General features: G+C 38.7%; 1 protein-coding gene across 5 annotated transcripts in view; it reads left to right on the top strand.

The window, feature by feature from the left end:
* Positions 1 to 26,511, top strand: part of MTSS1 (MTSS I-BAR domain containing 1) — a 216,634-nt gene that overhangs the window by 14,214 nt on the left and 175,909 nt on the right. For all 5 annotated transcript variants that reach the window (XM_051971070.1, XM_051971069.1, XM_051971068.1 and 2 more), the window contains exon 2: positions 16,923 to 16,984. In XM_051971070.1, coding sequence (XP_051827030.1) covers positions 16,923 to 16,984 — 62 coding nt within the window. The remainder of the gene's footprint in view (positions 1 to 16,922; positions 16,985 to 26,511) is intronic.

Genomic DNA, 26,511 nt, shown 5'->3' with positions numbered 1-26,511 from the left:
TTCTTCTTTGGTCACAAATTCTGAAGGTACCTCTAATTCCCTCCTCTTACTTCCTTTGAAAGCTTCTACAAGCTGGCTTCTGACCTCATCATTCATCTGAACCTGCACTCCCAAAATTTCCACTTATCTCAATTGCCAAATCTAATAGACTTTTCTTTGAAACTGTTAATGGAAAATAGCATGGCAGAAACGAGACATTGACCAACATCTAACACCCTATACCAAGGTAAGCTTGTAATGGGTACATAATTTAGACATAAAAGGTGATGATATTATGAGCAAATTAGGAAAACCAGGGGATAGTATACCTCTCAGGTCTGTGGAGAAAGGAGGAATTTATTGCCAAAAAGAACTAAAGAACATTATGCAATACAAAATGGATAAATTTGATTACATCAAATTTAAAAGGTTTTGTGCAAACTGTTGATGGCCTCCTTCTGGATAACTATCCTCTAGGTTTTCTTGACACTCATTTGTTCTGCTTCTCTCTCTAGAGTTACACAGCTTGTATATGCCATCTGGAAACATGTCTCTCATCTTTTAGCTCCCCAAAATTATAGTAAGGCCTTTTACACAATAGCTGTTTAATAAATCTGGACAACTTATAGTCATTAGCATTTTTCGGTATTTTTCTTCTAATTACAGTGATAAGAATGATAGGTACATTTTTTGGCATACTTTTTTCTGGACTATTATTTATTTATTTATTTATACCATACTTTTATACTATTCCTATATTTTAATTTATACTATATTTTAACTATATTTTACTCATAGTATACCTTTGCTTCTCAGTCTCTTTCAAATTTAGACTTGGGTTCAAAAAGCCCTTAATTTAAATTCTGCCTTTGTGACTCTGGGCAAATCAGTTCTATTACTTATAAAACGGGGATAATACCTATAGCATCAACCCCATTGGGTTATTGTGAAGCTAAAGTGAAATTTACATTTTTTAAACTTTTAAAGAACTATATACAAAAGTCAATAAATTATAAGTGTGCACATTTAAGTTCTATGCATCTCATTGAGTGAGGAAAATGGGAAGAATGAGAAGGATCTCCAAATATTTGATTGAAAAATATGGCTCCCACTTCTCAAACTGGTCTTGTAAGACAGAGGAAGAAAAGCAGCAGAGATGCAGGTGTACCAATCCCTCACATTGGGGGAGATTGAATTGGGATACCTGGGAGATTTTGGTTGTAGGAATAATAGAAATACTCCTAGATTATTTCTTTTGTACATCTGAATTATGTATTCAAGCCTCTACTTGTTTTGGCCAGCCTTGTTTAATATAACTGAGCAGAGGTCATTAAGGAAGTCTTTGAATTTATTTCAATGAGTATTCATTGTTTTAAAGTGTCTGTTTACTAAACATTGAATTAACTTTGGGTTAGTCCTAGGGTAGAGCAGGATATGATTCCCTTTGACAATAAGTGGGGGTGGCCATCCAATTGGATGGGATATGAAGAGGGCTGGCCTTTAGGACTGGATGATCAAAGACAGGGTTATTTTTAGCATCTAAGGCCCTCTAGCATCTGGCTCCTATTTACCTTTCTTGCTTTAGTTGACATTTCTTTCTGCAAATTCTCCTTTCCAGTTAATTAGATTATTAGCTGCTCCCTTATTCAATAAAGCACCTCTTACTCACCTGCATTTTGTAGACTATTTCTCAGGCTTGGAATGCACTCCCTCTCTTTTCATCAGCGTCCTTATCTTCCCTCAAGGCTCAGCTGTCACCGCTTCCTGGTTCCCCTTTGAAAAGTTTTCTCTACCTCCAAATATTTCCTGAGCACTTGGATTTCTTCCTTGCTATTTCTCACCTTGTAATGTATTTATCAGCATAGTTGTCATATTCCTTTTAATAAAATATAAGCTGCTAGAAGCCAGGGATCTTGTTATTTTTACCTCTGCATTCCTAGTGAGCATTTATTAAGTTACTTACTATATAAGGCATTATGCTTATATAGGGGGTGATATAATAAGTATTTGTTAAACTGAATTGAATATGAAATAACCAAATGATATTACTAGAGACTAAGGACTACCCCAAATCATAAAAAAGCTTCAAGAGTAAGGATTCTTGGGAGTATGATCTATTTAATAGGCCTTTTTAATTTTTTAAAAATTTTATTTTATCCTGAACTTAAGAAATAAAACAGAAGTATTTCCGTAACATAGTAGGATGCAAAAAAAAGATTGTACACATTAACTTACAAATCAATTATGTGCAATTTGCTGTTCTTTTTATTATATCATAAAGTTTTGTGCAATTTAAAAAATTTTTTTCTGGCACATAGTAGGCATTTAATAAATATTTATTTGTTGGTTGATTGAAATCACCAAGGATTCTAATATTACTAAATAAAAATAAGCAGATTACTAATTATGGGGAAGACCATTTTGGGCAAGTATGGAAGGCTAAGGATTTTAGTGACTTTTGAATCCACTGCTACGATCAGGTATTATTGAAGGGATAGTCAGGTCATGTATACCCCTGAAGGCCATTATATATGAAACTCTTCAAATAAATTGAAGAACGGAATGTCCCTCTGCGTTGTGCCTCTGAGATTAAACAGCGTGTTCCATCCTTCAGAAGACCTAAAATGGGATGATGTGTGCAAGGTGAGGGCTAGCCTAGCTTTGTAACAAAGGGAGTAGCTGTGCACAAGGCGGGTAGGTCTGCTGCTCTCCCTGGGCAGCCCCGGGCCTAGAGCATTGGGTCAGGAATCGGGAAGACTCTTCTGAGTTCGAATCCAGCCTCAGACACGCAGCTGAGGGACCCTGTTCTCCTAGTGTAAAATGAGCTGGAGAAGAGGGTGCAAACCGCTGCAGCATCCTGGCCACGAAAGCCAAAGCGGGTCAGTGTTGGACGTGGCAGAAAACAACAGCAAACTGTGTATGGGCCACAAGCCTGAGTTGCAATGAAACAGGAGGGGTTAGAGTGGGAGCTTCCTGAGAGCAAAGCCTAACTTTTCATGCATTCTCAGTGCCTGGTGTTTAAAAACGCTTGTTCAAGGGAGGTTTTAAAGATAAAGTGAGGAATTTACAACTTAATGGGGAGTGCTGGAGGGCTCAAAAATGTGCATGCAAATATGTGACTGGAAATTATACATGATAGCCTTACAATGTTTGCGTAGATGTAGATGTCCTGGTGTGGTGGAAAGAACTTCAAATCTGGAGCAAAAAGGCTTGAGTTGTGAGGTCTAACTAGAATTCCCTAGTTCTGGAACCTTGGGAGAATTGTGTAGTTTTGCTGAACCTAATAGAATGCGGCAAGTACCAGTACCACAGCTCTCCTTCCTTCTCCTTCCTTCCTCCCTCCTTCTCTCCCTTCTTTCCTTTCCTCCTTCTCTCCTTCCCTCCCTCCCTCCCTTCTTCCCTTCTTTTCTCCTTCTCTCCTTCCTTCCCTCTCTCCCTCCCTCCCTCCTTCCTTCCCTCCTCCCTTCCTCTTTTCCTTCTTCCTTCCCTCTCTCCCTCTCTCCCTCTCTCCTTTCCTCCCTTCCTCCTTCCCTTTCTTCCTTCTGTATGATTCTCAACTTGCCTCCATTTCTTCATTGTTTAAAAAAAAAAAAAAGACGATAACAAAAGCCTCTATCTCCTAAGATTACTGTAAGGATAAAATGAAAAAAATATTTTTAAAGTGCTTTGCAAACCTTATCAGAGTTACAGAAATGTTAGCTTCTATATTATCTTGAATGGATTATTCTGCAGATCAGATGGAATTACATAGATGAGCTTTTTATGTACTGCGAGTTCTAAACAAAAACAAGCCATATTTTTTCATTTAGGCCCAGTTTTGGGGCAAATGGAAAAATTGAATAGCAGATGTTCCTGGAGCCAGGATGGCCTGATCTTTAAAATGGAAGAGGTTAATCGTGAGTCGTTCTGAAGGCACATAGGGAAATGATTCAGCAGAGAAGAAACAGGAGCACTGTGGAGGAGGAAATGAGCCTATAATATTGTGGTACAGCTGGAAAAGTGGTGATTTGGTATCGGAGGACCCAGCTACCCCATGGGGGACTTGGGACTTTGCTGCTTCAAATGTAAAGTGAAGGGGGTGGACTCAGTGATCTCTGAGGTCCCTTTCAATCTAAATCTATATAATCCTGTTATCCTTTATCCCCAGAGTTTTTATGTATGGGCCTCTGTACCTGTACCTGTGTTGTGGGGTATGTTTGTATATGGGAGTCTTCCCTCTGTAGATATCAAGAAAGATTTCTTCAAAAAAAATTGACACTTCCTCTGATCATTCTACCTAAACACAGTTAAATAAATAAACCATCCTGACCAGGTGGTAGCCTCTTTTCTAAGCTATCTCCTTCAGAAAACCATTTTCCTGTTATCATCTTGACAGTTGAGGTGGTCTTTAAAATTAAACATAGATATTTCTGTTTTTAATTTAAACCTCTTTGTTCTTAGGATGTAGAATAACTAGTTACTGTCCTTTCCTTTCTTCCTTTGTGTGTGTACATTTTCTTCCTCCCCACATTTTACTTGAATTATTTTGGAACTATCCTTGACCCTATTACATGATTTCATAGTTTACACATTATTTATCTATCCCACTTCCAGCCCTCTTCCTCCCTGATCCTTACTGTAAACTCTTCAGGGGCAGGGAATGTCTTTTTAAGGTTTGTATCCCTATCCCCTAGTGTAAGGTACCTTACTAAATGTTTATTTAATTGAATTACTTGAAAAACAGTGATTATCCCTTATATTGCTTTGATTAAACAGGAGCATTGGGATGGGGAGGGATTTAGGTACTACTTCTAAAAATTCCCATTTCTATATTCATTTTGGGCAGCCCTTGTCCAGTCTCCTATAGATTCTCCAAGAGTCTACCTAGTATTTAGAGACTTTCATTTAGACCTCTTGACATTGTTTGTATACCAGTGGAGTAGTCTATCTCTTGTCTTTCCTTTCTACCATATTATGCCTTTGTGGAAACAGGTAAAAAATGCAAAGAGGCAAATTTAGCTTTCCTGTAGGGTGAAAATCATTAATAACGAAGTTGTCCCAAAGTAGAATGGGCTACCTTGAGAAGTACATACACTTCCCTTCCAATGCAGGTTATCAAGCAAAGGTGGGATGGACAAAAGAGACAGCTAGATGGCCCAGTGGGTAATAGCTCTGGGTTCAAGGTTAGAAATCTTGTCTCAGACAATTATTAGCTGTTCGATCCTGGGAACAGTAACTGGATCCACTCATCCTTAGATTTATTTTCTTTCTGTGAGATAAAAATAATATTATAGTACCTACCTCAAACTTGTGAGGATCAAATAAGATAATGTGTATGACTATATAAAAATATATGTGCATATTATACATTGATATCTAACTAGATATCTCTATGTATTGCTTTGCAAATTGTAAAGCAGTATATAAATTTTAACTACTGTAATGAATGTGAGTAATCTTGTTTAAATAGGGATTGGATTATATGGTCACCAAGGTCATTTCCAATTGTGTGATAATTAATTACTTTTAAAAAAATTTTAATTTTTACTTTATGGAATAAAACAAGCATTTCCATAACATAGTAACATAAAACAATAAAAAAAATTGTATATGAAACTACAAAACTTTCTAGTCCTTTAAAATATACAATAAAGTTTTCATATAAATTTCATTTTTTTCCTTTCATCCCTTTTTTTCCCTTCTCTTCCTTCCCCACTGCCTTAGAGATGGCTACCATTAAGAAACATATAGATATTTGTCTAAAATAATCTGTATGTACTTCTATTTATCAGTTCTTTCTCTGAATGCAGATAGCATTTTTATAGTAGTTTAGTATTTGGATTTCTTTGGTTAGAAGGTGCCATGCAAAGTTATGATATATTTATACATCTAAATGGCTCAGAATATCTAAAATTAAGCATTCTGTGGATTCTTAATTGTCATGCTTACAAATCAGAAGGTATGCTATTGGTTTTTATTGTAGCTGACAAAGTAACTCATAGGCCACAGACAAGTGTGATAATCTTGATAAAACTTCTATCCCTCAAACATTCTCCTAATATTTTCTTTTTTATTACTATTTTTTGAGATATCCCACTCCATTCTTCCCCTCTCAGAGTTTATGAGCCCCAGGATTAAGTAAAACTAGGCTAAGGGGGTCCTAAACTTTGGAATGGGGGAAGATTGATGAAATCTGAGCATTTTAAAATATATGCATAGTGGGATTTCTTCTGAGCCCTCAGTTGTGAAATCATTTAAAAATAACTGTCTCCAGAAAGATATTGTTAAATGCTGGGGAATGGATGGCTTGGGTAGTGCCAGACAGAGTGAGAACATTGGTAGGAATTAGGTTAAAAAGATCTAGTGGGTTTAAAGGCTTATTATATTAAAAGAAAAATGTAGGGTCTTGATTAAGCAGTAAAGGTTTAATGATACATGTTAAACAACTGGCAATAAAGTAAGAACAATAAGAGTCTGTGGCCAGTGGTTCATGGTGCTATGGGGTAGAGTGGGGAAGAAGGATAATGGAAATATAGATGGGGAGCTGGAAAAAAATCTCAGGTCATCTAGCAACCTTTTCATTTTATAGGTAAAGAAACTGAGATTGGGAGAGGGAAACCATTTTGTCATCCAGTAATGATTAGAGCTAGGATTAAAACTCCAATTTCCTAACTCTAGTCTAAGGCTCTTTCCATGATACCATGATGCTTTTTCATTCAAATTCAAGTCCTCTGATTTCATACCCAGCCTGCTTTCTACTGTATCACAAGGAAAGGGTAAGGAAAAAGAGTAGGGTATCTTGAAATAACACTAAATTAAGAAAATAATAGGACAGTGAGGTTGGGGTGTGTGTGGAATTTTATGGGGATTATTGCAATATTTTTCTCTTTTCCATATGATTTCTTGTCTGCAGTGATTACAAAAAAAAAAAACAATTCAGTGTTTTCTGATAGTAAATAGTTGAATTTGGAATTGAGGAATATTATAGTTGGAAGGGACTTTTGAGATTTAGTGCAACTATGGGTGGATTTTATTTTGCTTTTGTCCAAGAATACTGAAGCCTGAGAGATCAAGTTTTTTGTCTTAAGTTTGCAGAACTGGAACTAGAACCCAGATTTCCCTGCTTCTGGACTCTTTCTGTGAAGATTATGCTAGCTATGATTGGTCTTCATGAACCCAGATTTCCTTGATTAAGATCAACTCTAATCATGCTGTTTCTTTAAACAACATAACCGAGAATTTTTTTCTTCCCTGTCTGTCTCTCCCCTTCCTTCTCTCTTTCTCCCTCTCTCTACCTCTTTTCCTCCCTTTTCTACTCCCTTTCTACCGCCATCCCTCCTTTCCCTCCCCTTTCTCCCCCTTTTCTTCTCCCCTTCTTCCTGCTGTTTCCTTTCCTCTCTCCTTTCTTCCTCTCTTCTTCCCTCTTTATTTCCCTTCTTCACATCTCCCCCCCAACTCTACTTGTGAACTTTCAGAATGTTATATATGAAGCAGTTTGAGAACCTCTGTCCTAATTGATCCATCTCATGAGTTATGCAAAAGTATAAACAAATGTAGGCGATTAAATGTTAATTGAGGCAGTTCCTGAAGGTTTAGTCTCTTTTCTTAGCTCCATCTTAAAAAAAAAGTGTGGGGTGTGTGTGTGTGTGTGTGTGTGTGTGTGTGTGTGTGTGTGTGTGTGTGTGTGTGTGTGTGTGTGTGTGTGTGTGTATTGTGTGTGTTTATATATACATATATACTTAAATGAGGAGGTTTGGAGAAGCCTTGAACTCCATGCTTTTGGTTGCTTGACAGCTACATGACTGACAGGTTAGGGATGCAGCTTGGAAGGCTCTCGCGCTCTCAGGGGTTAAACTAGGCTGACCTGATTTTTCCTCTGTCACCTGGAATTGCCCCCTGCTTCATTTCTTTGGAACTGAAGAGAATCTTGGGTCATCCCGGGTCAGGCCAGGAATGCCGTGCTCAGGTCAGGAGCTGTGGCCAAAATGGGTTTGTGAACGAAGGAATTTGCACCGATGGTCACAGGGAGTTGTAACGCTAGATCCAGGGCCCGTCCCAAACGAAGACTTTGACACTTGAAATTGGGGGCGGATTTGAGGAACTGAACGTGTCCTTTAAAGGGGGTGGGCTCCCCAGGCCCTGTTTGGGAACAGGACGGGAGAAGTCGGTTATCCTGCTGCTGCTGCTCTGCCTTGGGAACCGGGACTGCCAGTTTGGTCTGTTAACATGCAGAAGAGGAACCTCTACATATTTGGGGGAAAACTGACCGGGCTTTAAATCAGATTGGAGAAGGCCGCGGAGTCCATGCTGCGGCTTGTTTTTCTAGACTGCTAAACAAAGTATTAAAGCATCTCCCTTCTTTTTCTGTATTTCACCTTGTGAATTCGCCAAATGGAGCATGAAAACTAATTGTGTTAGAGAAAAGCGACAAGACTATGGGCTACCAGGTCACCTGGAATTAGGAAGATCACTCATTCAGTCACTCAGTAAATATTTATTAAGAACTTTCCTCAGGTCAAGCACTGTGCTGAGCTCTAGGTTTACCAAGAGGTAAAACAAAACTCCTACTCTTAAGGAGCTTACAGTCTAATTGGGGATACAGCATGCAGTATCTATACACACACACACACACATATACATACATATATATGTATACACACACATATATACATATTTTTATATATGTATGTATATTTATATATATTATATATTTTTATACACGCACACACACACACACACACACACATATATAGCAGACTATATGTAAGATAAATAGAAGATAATTAAGAGGAAAGAGATTTGAGTCTTGAAGACTTACTGGCCTTGTGAGCCAGGACAAGTCCTATTACCTTTTTCTGCCTCTATTTTCTCATCTGTAAACATGGATACTCATAGCGCCTATTTCCCAGGGCTTTTAGGATTAAATGGGATAGTATTTGTAAAGCACTTTGTAGATATTAAATAATTTATCAATGCTGCTCGTGTTTTGTTGATTAATCCTGACTCTTTGTGACTTCATTTGGGGTTTTCTTGGCAAAGATCCTTGCAGAAGTTTGCCATTTTCTTCTCCAGCTCATTTTACAGAGGAGGAACTGAGACACACAGGGTTAGGTGATTTGCCCAGAGTTACATAGCTAATGAGCGTCTGAAGCTGGATTTGAATTCAGGTCTTCCTATTTCTAGGGTTGGTACTCTACTGAATCAGTGTTAATTCATTTTTTTTTTTTTTTTTAAGAGTAAGTTGTGAAGAGCCGTAAATTGAAGAGTGTTTGAAGGTAGGAGAGACTAAAGCACATTTTGTTTACTAAACCCTCCTTTATTTGGAGATTGCTTCTAAGGTCAGTATCTCATTGATGGACAAGTCTAATTAATGGGTTATGGTGGGAGAATGACAGACTAGGAATGCTACTAATGATAGGTGGGATTACATCATTCCTTTCATTTCAGGATTTCAGAAGTCTTTCACAAGCCGTTTTTTATGCTAAAAGACAGGGTGGGGAGATTCAGTCACTAGCTGATTGCAATTTCCCCCCCAGAATTGTACAGCAAGTCAGTGACAAGGTGGTGATAGACCCTTTGGAGACCTCATGGCAATCCTTCCCACTCTCTTATGAAAGCAGAGAGTGTAAACATGGAGGGAGTAGATTAGGGTGGGGGTCACCAGTTCCTTTGTAGGAGATGCTGCTTTTCATTCTTTGAACCCTTAAAAGTACTAATAGTTGAGTCAGCTAGCATTTAGTGAGCACTTACTATATGCCAAAATCTCCAACACTTAGGGAGGGGGAATACAAAGAAAGGCAAAAGGCAGTTCCTCATATCAAGAGCCACAGCCTAATGAAGGAGACTGTGCAAACAACTTTCTCTATACACACACATATATGTACATCTAGTATATAAATATACATACACAGATACATCTATATAAATATATACATATGCATTTATAAAATACACATATATGTACATATACATCTATAAAATACACACAGATACATCTATATAAATATATACATATGCATTTATAAAATTACACACATATGTACATATATATCTATAAAATATACACACAGATACATCTATATAAATAAATAAATTATATACACACATATACACACACATATATATACACATATACATGTAAATACATTAATAAATTAAATATATACACATATATAAATGCATATACACAGATACATATAAACATATTAATTAATTAAATATACACACACAAGATAAATTTGGAGTAATTTCAGAGGGAAAGCATTCCTAAGATTTTTTTTTCTTTTTTTTTTAAATTTAATTTTTATTTAATAATTACTTTATATTGACACTCGTTTCTGTTCCGATTTTTTTTTTCCTCCCTCCCTCCACCCCCTCCCCTAGATGGCAAGCAGTCCTTTATATGTTGGATATGTTGCAGTATATCCTAGATACAATATATGTTTGCAGAACCGAACAGTTCTCTTGTTGCATAGGGAGAATTGGATTCAGAAGGTATAAATAACCCGGGAAGAAAAACAAAAATGCAGATAGTTCACATTCGTTTCCCAGTGTTCTTTCTTTGGGTGTAGCTGCTTTTGTCCGTCATTTATCAATTGAAACTCAGGTCTCTTTGTCAAAGAAATCCACTTCCATCAAAATATGTCCTCATACAATATCGTTGTCGAAGTGTATAATGATCTCCTGGCTCTACTCATTTCACTTAGCTTCAGTACATGTAAGTCTCGCCAGTCCTCTCTGTATTCATCCTGCTGGTCATTTCTTACAGAACAATAATATTCCATAACATTCATATACCATAATTTACCCAGCCATTCTCCAATTGATGGGCATCCATTCATTTTCCAGTTTCTAGCCACTACAAACAGGGCTGCTACAAACATTTTGGCACATACAGGTCCCTTTCCCTTCTTTAGTATTTCTTTGGGGTATAAGCCCTGTAGTAACACAAGCATTCCTAAGATTAAGAAAGTATGAGAGTCCTTGTTGAAGGTGAGATTAAGAGAAGGCAAGAAGGTAGGAGGCAGAGGTGAGGAGGGAGGGCCTGTGAAAATGCTCAGCAATAGAGTTCAAGGATTATTACAGATCATGTGGCAGGGGCACGGGAGTAAAATGTGGGGCTTTGAAAGCCAAAAGACAGTTTTATAGTTGATTCTGGGCACTGGTTGTTGTCCTTCGTTCTTAAGGAGGGTCAGAATGTCAGCCCCTTGTCAGGTCAGGGTACGCTGATCAGGCCCCTACGGGCTCGGAAGGATAGACCTCCAGTCAGGCACAAATGGCTCCTGTGACACTGGGGTGGATTTCTCAGAGTTTTTTGAGCTACTGCTTTGATCCCAGAGCACAGTGCCTCCCTTCTTTGATGTGGGCACGCCATGTTGGACGGTCTTGCGCCGGCGTCTGCCATGTCACGCAGTCAAGTGCGGAGTTCTCCAGAGAGCCCTTGTATCCCCTCCTCCCTCTCTGTCATCGTGGCCTTGTGTGAATTCTCCGTAAAATAGTCTTTTGGGCAACTAGACTTTGGGGTTCAAACAGTGTGGCCCCCACTGGAGGTAGAATAAGGAGGTGAGGTGAGGAGCTCCGTTTGGCAGCTTAGCGGGAGGGGGTGCATCGGAGTGGGGGAGACCTGGGGTGGGGACACAACTTGGATAGTCCGGATGTGGGGCGACAAGGGTCTAGTCTGGGGGGGGGAGGTGCTACAAGATGGAGACCACGGCCCCGTGGGGACTGAGAGATGGAGGAGCCAGGGTGAGGATCATATACAGGTGGTGAACTCGGGTGGCTGGAAGGGGGAGGAGGAAGAAGGGGAAGTGTCGTTCTTGGCTGTTATTTCTCCTGGAAATCTTGGTGAGGTGATGTGAGGGGAAACAGCTTCCCAGGTAAGGATGAGAGAGCTGGCTGGTCCATGGGACAGAGCACCTGGAGTCAGGTACTAGTTTTCCTCATAGCACAGCACAGGGCTCAAGTTAGACAATACCCATAGCGGCGCTTTGCCAGTGGTAAAGTGTTATATAAATGTGACATGATAATGGCAATGATGTACCAGTAGGTTCTGATATATTTGTTTAGGAAGCTTTCTATTAGGAAATCTGTGTTCTGTAGCAGTGAAAGATTGCCTAATTCTGGGCAGTATCTCACCAAGCTAGCTTGAAGAAGGAAGTATGATATAAATGGAAAGAATGTGGGATTTGCAATAGAAAGATGGAGATTCTTTTTGTTTTCTCAATCCTTAATAATCTATGAAAAATGTGTTCCTTTCTGAGTTCCCGGTTCCTCATTCATAAAATAATGATAGTATCAAAATAATATAGGAGTAATAGTATATTATAATAAAAATACACTATAATAATCATCAAAGGGGCAGCTTAGGGTGGCTCAGTGGATAGAGGAGTGTTAGACCTGGAGTCAGGAATACGCAGCTTCTCAAATTCAAGTCCAGCCTCAGTCACTTACTAGCTATGTGACTGGGCAAATCGCTTAATCCTGTTTGCCTCAGTTTCCTCATCTGTAAAATGAGCAGGAGAAGGAAATGCTTAACCAGTCCAGTATCTGCCAAGAAAATCCCAAAATGGTGTCAGGGAAAGTCAGACATGATTGAAGTGACTGAATAACAGCAACGACAAAAATAGTAGTTGAAAGAAAGCTGGATTTGTAGTCCAGAGCCGAATTTAGATTGTGGATGTGCTACTTGCTAGCGCCGTGACCATGGGCACTATTTACTTTTCAGGGCTTCCATTTTCTCATCTGTAGAAAGACAGGGGGAGGGAAGGGGCTACTGATGACCTCTGTTATTTCCCATCCCTAAATCTATGTGCCTCACAGGGATCTCGAAGTGTTCATATAAATAAATTCTTTTTAATGTCTTTTGGGTCCTCTTTAGAGCCTCTGGCTTTAAGGTCCAGCTTGGGCAGAGCTCCTGCTTTTATTTGTTTTAGAGCTCTGGGAAGCCCCCAGAACTTTTATAGGCTGTCCAGGTTCCTGGGGACCTAGGAATTTTACAGGGCCAGGACCTGACTTCAGAACCCTAAAGTCTGAGCAAGGAACTGAACTGACTTTCTGGGCACCTTACTTCCTTCTTGACCTGAGGTTCAGCCCCCTGGGAGATCACAGCGCTGGCTGCTAGACCTATGTAAGAAATACCAGCAGGGAGTATCTCCTCTGTCTTGCTACTGGGGTTGAAGGCAGGCTCCTGCTCTTACCTCCCAAGACTCGATTTGTCTTGGGATTTTACACCAAGGTGGAGTTAGGGAGGTAAGAAATAGATGGGAAATAGAGCCATTACTATCAAGCACTTACTGTGTGCCAGACACTGAGTTAAATGCAAATGCTCTTACCAAAAAGCACTCTGATTTGAACTTGGTTCCTCGAGGCCTTTCTAATGCTATTTTCCTTACTGCACTTTTTTTGAAGGAAGAAGTAATGCATCCTGGGGCTATGAAAGATTTCAACAGAAACCTCATTGTGAAGTTCAACAGAGAAAATTAAAGTCTGTTTCAAAACTTTCTAGACAGACCCAAATCAAGGAAAATAAAACTCAGACTGAGCCCCTTAGTCTGCCAAGCCCAGAGTTATGAGGCCAAAGGACAGGAATCTATTTCCCCCAAGATTGACTCAACCTCTCTTTTGGCAAGTGATCTAGAGATTGGGGCGCCTGTGGAAGTTCACTGAAAGGAGAACATAAATCAAGAACATATATGCCTGCTGGGGAGTTGGGGAGCAGGCATGGATTTTAAAAAAGTTTTATATGAAAATCACATTTAATGTTCCATACAAATCAAGTTACCTTTTCTATTGACTGCTGTTAGTAGAAATTAAAGAAGAAACGTCAGTAGATTGTTTAATTCATACCCTTTCCTAAATAGACAAGGCTGCATCTACTATCCCTGATAATTGTTTAACTAGATGCCCCAGTGATACTAGGAACTCTGTTTCAGTTACTGCAAATGGATTCATTTCTGGCCCTACTGCCTCCAATTTAGAAAATATTTAGCGCCTACTCCCTATAGTGAAATACTTGTTATTAGGTAAAAAAATGTGGGTAAGACATGGCCTCTCCCTTCTCCAGAGTTTCAATTAGCAAACATTTATTAAGCTCATTCTTCAATTAGCAAGTATTTTTTTTTTTCTTTTCTTTTTTTAGGAAACATTTATTAAGCTCATTATATTCTAGATATGTAGTACTATATGCACTATAATTGACCCGAGTCAATAGTATGTAGTATGGCTACAGAGACTAAAAAACAAAAACAAAAACTCTGCTTCTTTTGCATGTGCTTACATTTTATTGGAGAAAAAAATGTAAATATATATGAATTTATACAAAATAGAGACCAAATAAATAAAGGTAATTTTGTAGGGAAGGCACTAGCAGTTGTGTTGGGGGAGGTAGGATCATTTGGAAGGGCCTCCTATGGTATTGGATCTGAGCATGAGAGAAAAGTAAGCATCCCTAAGAGGGGAAGGATAGATGAGGGAGGAGTGAGGGCATTTCAAGCATGGGATCAGAGCACAGAGATGAAAGACTGAACGCCTTGTGTTAGGGCCAACAGGAAGGCCATTTTAAGCTGGACCACCAAAAGGTTTGAAGGGCCATAATGTCCCATAAGACTGGAAAGGAAGGCTTCCAGCAACATTCCTAACAGTGTTTTTTGCTTGACAAACATATTCCAAGAGCCATATTGTCCCTTATACATGTGTTCCTTCTTTGACTTTCCCTGAAATCTTTTTACAGTGAAAAACTAAACTAAAAAAGTGCTCTGCCCTCCCACTCATCCCTTTGTCTTTACTCTTCTGCTGCCTTCCTCCTCCACTTCTCTCCCTTGATGAAGTTTTTGTAGTAAATCACATTTAGTTTGGAGTAGAAACCTTTCTTCCTTCTCCCCCCCAAAAGAAAATGCTTATATTCTCACTTGAGCAATTGTGTTTTTAGAACTCGGTGAATTATATCTTGCCAAAACCCAGGAGGTGGGTGGGTATGACATTCTTTGGTCAACTGTCAGGGGTCTTGAGTCTCCCCCGTGCAGATCTTTAGATTGAGTGGGGAGGTGTGCCCCCCACTCATAAGAGCTACCCACCTTTGTCTGACTTCATGAAAACTGAGGACTTTCTAGGAGACAGCTGATGGAACTGTCTCGGAGAACTTTGGTGTTTTTAATCCACGTTGATTTCATTTTGGCACATTCAGTATCAACAACTTTCACCTTTGGGGGGGTGAGAGACAAGTTGTCTGTCAAGGTGTACCCAGCCTTGATCTAGCCGCTGCTTTTGCTTCAGCCATGCTCCCCTTCCAGGGAAGGAAGCCCTTCTCAGGATAGCTTTGGGGTCCAAGCGTGGAGGAACTGCTGCAGGGTTCTGATAATTGTCTTTTAATCCTTTTGTAGCAATTTTCCAAATAGATTTAAAATGATATTTTATAGGAGAATTTTAATTAACATTGGACTTTGGGAAAACAGGAAGCTCGGAGCTCAAATCTAGTCTTTGATACTTATTAGCAGCATATACTGTGCAGGTCACTTAATCTCTGCCTCCATTTCATCATCTGTAAAAAGGGGATAATATTATCAGCTGCCTCATAAGCCTGAGGACCAAATAAGATTATATTTTAGCACATAGTAAGCACTTAATAAAGGCTTGTTTCTCTCTGTATCTCTATCAGTCTGTCTCTGTCTCTATCTCTATCTTTTGCTTCTGAATTTCCAGCTCCCTAACACACACAGGGGTGCCTAGTAAATATTTGTTGAATTGTTTAATTAAAGACAGAAACTGCCAAGTCAGTGTTGTTGCATCTAGCTTACAAAAACTGTGCCCTCTGAATTTTGACCTTCAAGTTAAACTGTCAGAGCTTGGTCTATAAATGAGTAACAAGTGAATCTTAGCTTTACTCCTTCTGCCCACAAAGTGAAAGAAATGAGGAGCTCATAAATATTTGTGAGATGTGATGGCCAGTGGCAAGAGCAGTTGGGTGGCTTGGGTTCAAATGCCGCGTCTGTCTGATTTTGGGACAAGTCATGTACCTTTCCTGGGCCCCATTTCTCTCTCTGTCAAATGGGGTTAGATTTTGATGGTTCAATTTCTTCCTGGCCTAGAATTATGATTTCACTACATCATATATGTTTGGATACGAGATAAAATTTATAAGCCTTTTCCTTTAAATCTATGTTAGATGAGTCAGCTCAGTCATTTTAACTTCTGAGTGCCCGTAATATTCAGATTTTGTTATTATTGTTCAGACATTTTATTCATGTCTTACTCTTCATGACCCCGTTTGAGGTTTTCTTGCCAGAGTACTGGCGTGGTTTGCCATTTCCTTTGCTAGCTTATTTGACAGATGAGGAAACTGAGGCAACAAGGTTAAGTGACTGGTCCAGAGTTCCACAACTTGGGTCCCCCTGACTCCAGATGCTCTAACCACTGCACCACCCAGCTGCCCAGCCTTTCAGTTAAACCCATGTTGATTAAATATTTACTACTGTAAGAGAGACAGTATGAGGTAATGGATAGAAAGCTGGCCTCTGACACACATTGACTGTGAGACCCTGAAGGGCATTTAGCTTCTTAGTTCCCTAGGAAGCTCTCTTAATACCAGAAGATCAGCAGTTGCAGATCTGAATTGGTCTGGACTGGGAAAAACAAGTAGAAAAACTGTAGATCTGTGTCTGAGACACCGAATCTCGTCCTGAGTATGTACATGTATGTGTATTATAGTGCCCATTCAGGAGGTTAGGGTCACAAGAATCTTGGGGACCTTAGTGCTCATCTCATCCAACCCCTGATTTTATAAATTAAAAAAAAAAATGGAAGCCTTACTTTCAAGTAGTTCACAATCTTATATAACATTCTATCAAATTGTGATGTTGAATAGTAAGATAACAATATATTCTTTTCCTCTCCCAGAAGCTTAGCGATTATGTGCTCCCTGAATCATGACTAACAAAAGATTAATGAGTGATGGCTTTGTTTTGTTTTAGGGGAGCTATCCAGTTTGGGAAGATTTTATAAACAAAGCAGGAAAGCTACAGTCCCAGCTTCGGTAAGTGATTTTTCTTCCAGACTGTTCCAGAACTGTTGTTTTCATTGGACTGATTGGACATCATTAGAAACAATTTAAATGTTGTGTGTACAAATGTATAGAAAATGATGGAACTTTTTCTTAAATTAATGCCATATTAAGGTTTAGTATATTAAAATGTCATATCAACCTAAAAGTCTAGTTTAATGAACAGGACTCTGGACTCTTAAGAATTAAGAGACTGGTATTTTAATCAATGACTTAACCATTAAACTTATAGAAAATCACTTAGTTTCCCCATTATACATTGAATTCTTGCTGTATCTACTTTATAGGGTCATTAAGAAGTTCATATGAAAGTTCATATGAAATGATGTAATGTATTGTGAAAAGTGTAAAAGAACTATTACTGATAAAAGGGAAAATTAAAAGATAAGTGGATAAGTAGTCTGGACTTGAAGATAGAAAGAACTCATGTTCAAATCCTACTTCAGATGCTTTTCAGCAAATCAGTTAAATTTCCTAAGGTTCAGTTGTCTGTCTACAAATGGGGATGATAATAATAAGCATCTAATTCACAGATTTGTCCTGAGAGTAAAATGAGATTTTGTATTGTAAAGCATTTTGCCAACTGGAAGGTGCTATATAAATGTGACTGCTGTTACTGTTACTTTATGGCAAGCTTTTACATGTCTTAATATAAAATGTTTATATAAGTAAACACACACTTAACCTTTATTATACCATTTGATGTGAAGTAGAAATGCTTATTCAACCATCATTTAAATAAGTTAAAGCATTTAAAACATGACTATATTAAAATACTTATTTCTTTAATCATCATTCACTGTATTTGGTGATTTTATTGACTACTTTAACTTTAGAAATATGGTTTCTTAGTGAACATACTAATTAAATATTTTGGTGACTGAGCCTCTATGGTGACAGGATTACTAGAAAGAGTCATCAATAAGCGCTCTTACCTCAGCAATTCTGAGTACATGAAGGACAGGGGATGAAGAGATTCATTGTTCCTTTATAGTTAAATGGAATGAATCTGTAATTCTTCCCCTTCCTTCCTTTCCACTTCAATTCATGAGACTTCTAGATAACTTTGTCCCTTACTGGTTTATGGACAAGCACTGGTTCATGATACTTATTGTCAGAATACTTTTATTGCTTAAAATCTGTAAACTCAAATAAATAAATGTTAAAAATATGTGTATGTGTAATTTATCCTTCCATTCCTTCTTTCTTTTCTCAAACCTCACAAACCAGGGGTAATTATCTCAGATCATAAAACTGAGATAACTTGCTGATATTCACCATAGTTTGGTTAGGAGATTACTACTTCAGACAACATACTTGGGATTCCCCTTACTGTCAGGGAACACCAGAAGTTGAGTGGGATTTTAATATGGGTTATATCTTCCAGTTGCCAAATTCCTCTTTAGTTCTATTCAGGACACACAGGCCTGGAAATTCTGAAACTGAATGCATCATCTCTCTACTACACCACCATGCCTTCTTCTAAAGCTCTAACTCTACTGGTCCTTTCTCTAACTCCATTTCTGTTGGTCAGAATATCTCCAACACTGTTATTAGCAAGCATTTATTTAGTACCTACTATATTCCAGGCACACTATTAGGGATATAAAGAAAAGCAGAAATATAGGTCTTGCCCTCAAGGAGCTTACATTCTAATGGAGAAAACAGCTTGTCCATAAATGGGAATATTCAAGACAAATACAGGGTAGATGAGGTGGTGTTTGAGCAATCTTCAAGGAAGCCAGGGATTGTATGAATTGGAGAAAGAGAAATAGCACATTCTCCAGACATGGTTATTGCCAAGTCAGGGAGACTAGAGATGGAGCACCAATATTTGTGGGCCAATAGGACTGAAAAGTAAGATATGGAAGAAGAAGAAATCTTTAAGAAGATTCGAAAGATAGAAAGGGGTCAGATTGTAGAGCAGTTTAAATGTCATTAATGCCCTCCTAGTCCCCTAAATTTGAAATTTTGGGGGTTCATTTAGATCAGTGGTTAGCAAAAGTTCTGATATGAATTCTGCAAAGTGTGCTTTGAATTGTCATAGACTTGCTAATACAAGTATCCCAAGAATAGTCCCAATTCAACAAAATGTAATACCATGTTATAGGCAAAAAAAAAAAAAAAAAAAATTGGAACCCTCAATATGGATTATTTTATTCTTAACTGATACTTCTTTCATTGCTCCTTGGATTTCTCTTTTATCAGTACTATCCTTTGTAGGCCAGATGTGTCTCTTTTTCCTGAATGCCTCTAGTTGTTTTCTATTTGATTGTCCTACACCGGTATGTCTCCCCTGGATCTAAATCCAGAGCCCTTTTCTAATGCTTATTACTTTTAAAATTAATCTTAGTTTCCTTGGACTGTATGGCAGCTCTGAGTCTATTTTCTAATCAATTTTCTACCTGCTTCTTAGTATTCCAAAATTCTATTTTCATAATATTTCCCGAGGCCAGAGCCTTTGTCATTATTAATCATTGTTTGGAACAATCTAGCTGATCACTCCCCTTGTGGGATTCTGTAGAATGCTGATGCTTTGTGATATCCTAAGGATTGATTCAGTCCATCAAGCTTCCAGGAAGGGCCAGACTAGACCCCATGATAGTTCTTGCCATCAAGCAGCTTAGGTTGGAAGTTCCGAACAGCAAATGCACAGATGAAGAAATGCGACACGTGTGAGAGTATTTGAGGGTAGGGTTGTGGGGAGAGAGCCTTAAAACTGGGGAGATCAGGTAGAGCTTCATGTCTTGAAGAGAATTTGCTTTCAAAAAGCAGAGATAAGAAGGATGGGCACAACTTACACAAGACACGCAGAAAGATGGAGCGTCATTTATAGGCAAGCAGGCCCTTTTGGTTGATTTGCAGAGTTTGTGAGGGGAGAAAATGTTATTTCTCTCTAAAATGAAATGAATTGTACATAGAGTATATTTTTATATGAAAACAGTCTTCTTTTTTGCTCCAAAATCTCGACATCTTTTGTTCTTTCACGAACCCTTTAGAATAGTGATAATTTGCATCCTTGGGTCCAGCATTTGTGAGTTTTGTCTATATATTTAAAACCCAAAAGTGTTCTGTGGCCAAATATAGGTTTGGAAAATGCTGATCCAGCTGGTGCCATATATCATTATTCCCCAACATAAATCATGTCAGAGAAGCCTAGAGCTGGAGGATGCTTCCACATTTAGCCCTAAGTGTTTCACACTTAGATGAATGAAAAGGCATTCATTTAATACTTACTGTTTGCGAGGAAGCTTTTATTCCAGTAGGGAAAGACGATATATAAATAAGATTGGTCGGGGATCATTATATACTTCAACAACAATACTATATGATGACCAATTCTGATGGACGTGGCCCTCTTCAACAATGAGATGAACCAAATCAGTTCCAATAGAGCAGTAATGAGCTGAACCAGCTACACCCAGCGAAAGAATTCTGGGAGATGACTAAGAACCATTACATTGAATTCCCAATCCCTATATTTTTGTCTGCCTGCATTTTTTTTTTAAATTCCTTCACAGGCTAATTGTACAATATTTCAGAGTCCGATTCTTTTTGTACAGCAAAATAACTGTTAGGACATGTATAGTTATTTTGTATTTAATTTATACTTTAATATATTTAACATGTATTGGTCATCCTGCCATCTAGGGGAGGGGATGGGGAAAGGAGGGAAAAATTGGAACAGAAGGTTTGGCAATTGTCAATGCTGTAAAATTACCCATGCATATAACTTGTAAATAAAAAGCTATAATTAAAAAGAAGAAGAAGAAGATTGGTTGCTGACAAAGGAGGGACAGGAAGTCACGGGAATGAGTGAATCGTAGGGCAGATGGCTTGATTTCCCTTCCTGGGAATGCTTAGGGTAGATATGGCGGCTGTTCCCTGAGCTAGGGCACATGGAGATTCTGGCTTTCTTTAGGGAGAATTGTCTTTAATTGAGAGCTTAAAAAGGGCCAGAGAAGAGAGGTTCAGAACAGGAGTAAGACTTATTCGAGGTCCCCGAGCTGAAGAAGAAGCTGAGCCGGCCTGGGAGGCTGGGCTTCCCAGTTCTCGTGTCATATTAATGTTGCCATCATGCTGCATCCTTGCCTCTGCCTCTCACCTCCTGCTCTCTTCCCTTTTCCTTTTCCTCCATCTCAGTTCTATATTGAGAATCTCAGGCTCATAGTCCAAACCTCTCCATTGATAGATAAGGAAACAAAGCTCTCAGTGGTCCGGTAGCTTGCCCGGGGTCACCCAAATAGAAGTGATAGAGCCAGGATTTAAATCTGGAACTTTGTTGTTGTTCAGTCGTATTTCACTCTCCATGACCCCATTTTTTGGGCAATAATACAGGAGTTTGTCATTTCCTTCTCCAGCTCATTTTACAGATGGGGAAACTGAGGCAAACAAGGTTTAATGACATGCCCAATCAGCCAGTTAGTGAGAGTCTCAGCTGAATTTGGACTCAGGAAAAGGACTTGTTTTCCTGATTCCAAGTGCTCTATCCGCTGAACCATTTACCTGCTCCCCCAATCCAGGACCTTTGGTTTCCAGCCCTTCCCTGTTGCCTCTTTCTAAGCTCACTTCACTTCCCTGATACCTTCTCTGACTACCCCAGATTCCAGTGGGCTTTTGTTATCACCATATAACCTATAACACAAAGAGAAACTTGATTCTGATTTTTTTTTTTTTTTGTACCTGTGAGAAACAAAGCACATTTTGTCTTCTGACAAGTTTCAAGTTTCTAGGGGTCAGAGATCATTTCTTCTACTCCATCCCATACAGCAGTGCAAAAGGGCACGTTGGTGCTCATTAAATACTTTTTGAGCTGACTTTCTGTGTTAGTCAAAGAATGAGGGTAGGCTACAAGGAAGGACATGAATAATTCCTAATATAATCGGTTGAAATTCAATCCCTCCTGCAGTGCCTGGGTCTGTTGCATCCCAGCATCTCATCCTTTTCTTCCACCAGTAATCTCCAGGCCATGGCTCCATAAATTTCTCCTTACTAGTTTCCTGCCTCCACCTTTCTGATCCTATATTTTCTGATGTTCCATTTTTGCTTTCAGGAGAAGAAAACACTTTTCCTTTCCTCCCCCCTCACCCCCCCCCCATCCCGTTGCCTTAATATGGTACATAATCCTATTATAGATCTTTAGAAAATAAAGAGAAAGGTATGAGATTATAACAGTCTTGTCCCTTCTTTGTAAACAGGAGGGACTTTGGGTGTAGAACCCTGCATGTGGTGCCAGACTTTTTTTGATATGTTGGTGAATTTGTTGATTTATTTTCCCTGACTGTTTTGGTTTGTTTACCTGAATTAAACTGACAGCCAGGTGCAATGACTTTCTGCCTTTTAAGTGAGGTTTTTGTGACTTTCCCTCTTGCCCTAAATGGCATTTGACTTTTCCTTTCTTTTAGAGGCCCCAGGGGCCCAGGCCTTCAGGTGGTTTCAAGTCCTCACATTGCTCCAGGTATTATCCCTGCTGAAACCTGGGCTCTCTAGATGTTATCTCTGTCCTCCAGCCTTTGGCAGAGCTCAGGTGACAGACACTTACCCTGGAGCCAGGGAATAAAACACACTGTCTCGCATCCTATTACTGGCTCCAGTGACCCCTCTAGGTTCAGGTTGGGCCACAGGTCACAGCTTTTCCCCCTCTCTCAGGGCGGGGATTCATAGGTTCTTATATTTAAAGATGGTTAGGACTTTGTAGATTATTTAATATATACCCTTTTCTCTCCCCTCACTTTGCTTAGGGAGATTTAGTGATTTATTCACAGCTACATGAGTTTAAATGACAGTTTAATTGAACCCAAGGAGAAAGACAAAACTCAAGTTTACAAGAGAAAAAAAAGTTTAACAAAAGGTAAATTTTTCTGAAGTTTTTCCAGGATTCTCCCATTGTTTGTACAGGATAGATCACATCTCCTCCATGACTTAGTTAAAAGGTCATTGACAGTCACAGTTTTCACTGATTAGTTTGGGGGAGATTGGCCCAAACTAAGCTTGGTCCACAAAAAGCTGTGAAGCATTATTATTAGTAGTAAATCATCTCCACTCCCACCCCAATGAGTAAATGTAGAAACTTGGGTTTGGAACAGCATGCTTGCTTTCTCAGGCTCAGGGACTAAATGACCTGCCTTGACATTTAGTGGCAGATCGAGATTTGAACCCAGATTTCCTGGCTCTGAGTCCAGGCTTTTTGCTGCTAGACCTGAGAATAGAGGATTTTTTATTTCCTAAAATATTTAAAAATTCTTAGTCCTTCAGAATGACTGACAGTCTCCTAATTTTTCAGGGTACCCTCAATGCAAATATATTGCTCATGGGGTTGGTGGGGAGGACTAGCTCTGCTGTGAGGGCTTGCCGAGCCCTTTTCAGGGATGCTCATGCATCTTTGGGTCCACCTGTCACCCAGCTCTCACCTGTGACTTCAAGAATTTGCAGCATTGGCTATATCCTGGTAAATCAGCAGATGGGCTAACCCAGGCTGAGGGTAACTGACAGGTCTCAAAACCATCAGTGAATTGGACATAGAAGGTTCAGGGTCATTTGTTGCATCCTCCACCACTGCCAGAAGTCACCTTGACTTTTGTCCTGCCACTAGACTTCTATGACTTTGGAAGAGAGAATGAAGCTCATGCCTTTGTGCATTACTGAAATGCAATTTAAGAGCAAGTCAAGACCTTAGCCTGTGATGTCATTGGACCTTTTTGAAAACAAAGGAACCAACAACAACTGCAACAACATTGCCCATGACATTCCCCAAACTGTAAGATTTACTCTGAATGGTGGGCAAATCCTTAAATAAGATTAAATTGAACAGTTGGGGGAAAAATAATGGATTTTGAACAAGCTTTTTCATGTCCAGAATTTTTGTTATAACTAAATTGTTTGTATTTGAAGAATTTTTCTATTCTTTTAAATAATAAAAGTAGTTTAGATGATTGCATTTTTGGTGTTGTATAATATTTATTATCTAGTATCTTACTTTGTTCTTTATTATGAAGCTTTTTCCTGATGCTTGAAGAAGCTTCTTGGCCAGCTTAAAAATATAAGTTCTCAATTTTGAAGCATGCTTCTCATATAAATCTTAATCAGCTTTCTTTTGGGGACTGCTTACTGTGCATATAGCTATTCTGCCTTTCTTAAGTAGGAGTGTTTCTTCAGGCCATGCAATTTGTTTATTTCCATTGTCTGTATAGGTTATTTCTTCTCCTATATCTTTTATAACTCTTCCTGTTTTTTGACTTTCCTTCTTCACATCCTCAGTCTTGGTCTTATAGTTTGTTTCTACCTCCACCATGTTCCCTGCTTTTCACTCACATGGTCCTCAGCATGATTCATATTTTTATCATCTCTCCTTTAATTATTGTAATAATCTCTTTATTGGCCTTCCTGCTACAAGTCTTACCCCATTTCAGTCCATCCTCCGCTCAGTTGCCAAAATAATTCCCCCAAAGCATTTATTTCTATCATCTTTAAAGGTTATTTCTTCTCCTCAACCTTTTATAACTCTTCCTATTTTTTGAATTTCTTTCTTCACATCTTCAGTCTTAGTCTTATGGTTTTTTCCTACTTCCACATATGTCCTTCCTCATTGAGTAGATTCCAGTGGTCTCCCTTTCCTCTAGAATTAAATATGAACTCTATACAACTTAGCTTTCCATTCCTACACATTGCTCTACTCCAAGCTCTCCATGGTTCAGACATCCTGCTTTGTTTGCCTGCCTCCCTTTCTTCACATAGGACTTTGTCTTTCATCTTTGTGCAATGGCATTGACTTTCCCCTGTCCCTAGAACAATTTAATTCCTTGCCACCCCCTCTTAGACCCTCTGGCTTCTTACAGGACCCAGCTTCTTCAGAAGGTATTTCTTGTGACTCTTTCCTTCTAAGGCTGTCTTCTGTCTATTCTGAATGTATCTTGTATAAATCTACTTAAGAACATATTCTTTCTCCAATTAGATTGTAAGGTCCTTGAGGTCAGAAATTGGTTTTGATTTTTTGGGGAGATTGTCCTCAGCACATATCACAGTGTCTGCCATGTACTAAGTGCTTAATAAAAGTTGGTTAATGATTGATGAATCATCACCTGAACTTCTGTTCCCATTTTGAATTCTGGATTCCATTTTGGAAAACAAACAACTTTAGCATAGTAGAGCACCCGACATCCTTTATGAAGCCCTTTGGCTTATCATCAAGATGCTTATTTTAAGAAATCTTTGATTAAAAAATACTATTGCTAATCTAGGATAGTAAATCCTTTTTTTTTTCTGTTATAAATCTGTTAAATTTAATTTTTTTCTCTCTTACTATCTTTTGTCATGTATTTGATAACACTGTAATTATTGGCCTCTGTTAAATACAGTATCAGAGATTTCATTTCCTGGCCCTTTGGAATATTTAATGTTTTTTTTAAAAAATCTTCCAGTGCAACATCTCTAACACACTCATCGTGTGATAGATTATTTCCTGTCCCAGTTTTCATTCCCAGCCACAATGATTTCATTCTGTAAAAAAGAGATTCTTGGTCTTTTTGTTGTCTTGGATCCTTTGGCAGTCCAGTGAAATCCAGGAACCCCTTCTCAGAATCAAATGCTTAAAATAAATATATATGGAAGTACAAAGGAGATCAACTCTATTACAGTGAAGCTATTAGCGTATTTTAAAAAACAAAACAAATTCACAGAATCTAGATTAAGAATTCCTATTCTAAAAGTACTTCTGGGCTCAGAATCAAACACTTCAACTTGATTATTTGTGTGAGCTGGGCAATCCAGTAGAATTCTGGGCTGAACTATATGATTTTTGCCAGTTTTAGCATTCTGTAATTGTGTATATTTATAGTTTTCTCTCTGTCCCTGTCTCCATCTGTCTGTCTCATTCTCTCTTTCAATCTCTCTACCCTGTTCCTCTCAATCTTTCTCTTTCCTCATTATCTCTTGTTTCTCATTCTCTTTCTCTGACCCCTCTTTTTCTCATTTCTGCCTCTCTTCCTCTCTTTGTCTCTGTCTCTCCTCTCATTCCCCCTATGCTTCTCTCTGATGCTCTACATCACTCTTTCTGTTCCCCACCTTTCTCTGGCTTTCTCTCTATCTCTGTTTCCTTGTATAATATCTTTCATAGAAACAGGGATCTGTTGAGAGAGTCTTGTTTTAACATTTCTCACCACAAAATCTTGGAATTGTAGAGTTTGTAGGGAACTCAGTGGCCTTCTAGTCCAACCTGTAAAGAATTTCTTCTATGATACCTCCAACAAGAGTCCATCCTAAGCAATTCACTGGGAAATCATTTTTACATTTAAAGTTTCTGAAAAAGGCCTCATTTCTAAAACATATAGAGAATTGACTCTAATTTATAAGAAATCAAGTCATTCTTCAATTGATAAATGGTCAAAGGATATGAACCGACAATTTTCAGACAAAGAAATTGAAACTATTTCTAGCCACATGAAAAGATGCTCCAAATCATTGTTGATCAGAGAAATGCAAATTAAGACAATTCTGAGATACCA

This window comes from Antechinus flavipes, chromosome 1, assembly GCF_016432865.1.
Source record: "Antechinus flavipes isolate AdamAnt ecotype Samford, QLD, Australia chromosome 1, AdamAnt_v2, whole genome shotgun sequence".
NCBI lineage: Eukaryota > Metazoa > Chordata > Mammalia > Dasyuromorphia > Dasyuridae > Antechinus > Antechinus flavipes.
The sequence above is the reverse complement of the archived record's forward strand: the minus strand, read 5'-3'. Positions and strand labels throughout refer to the sequence as shown.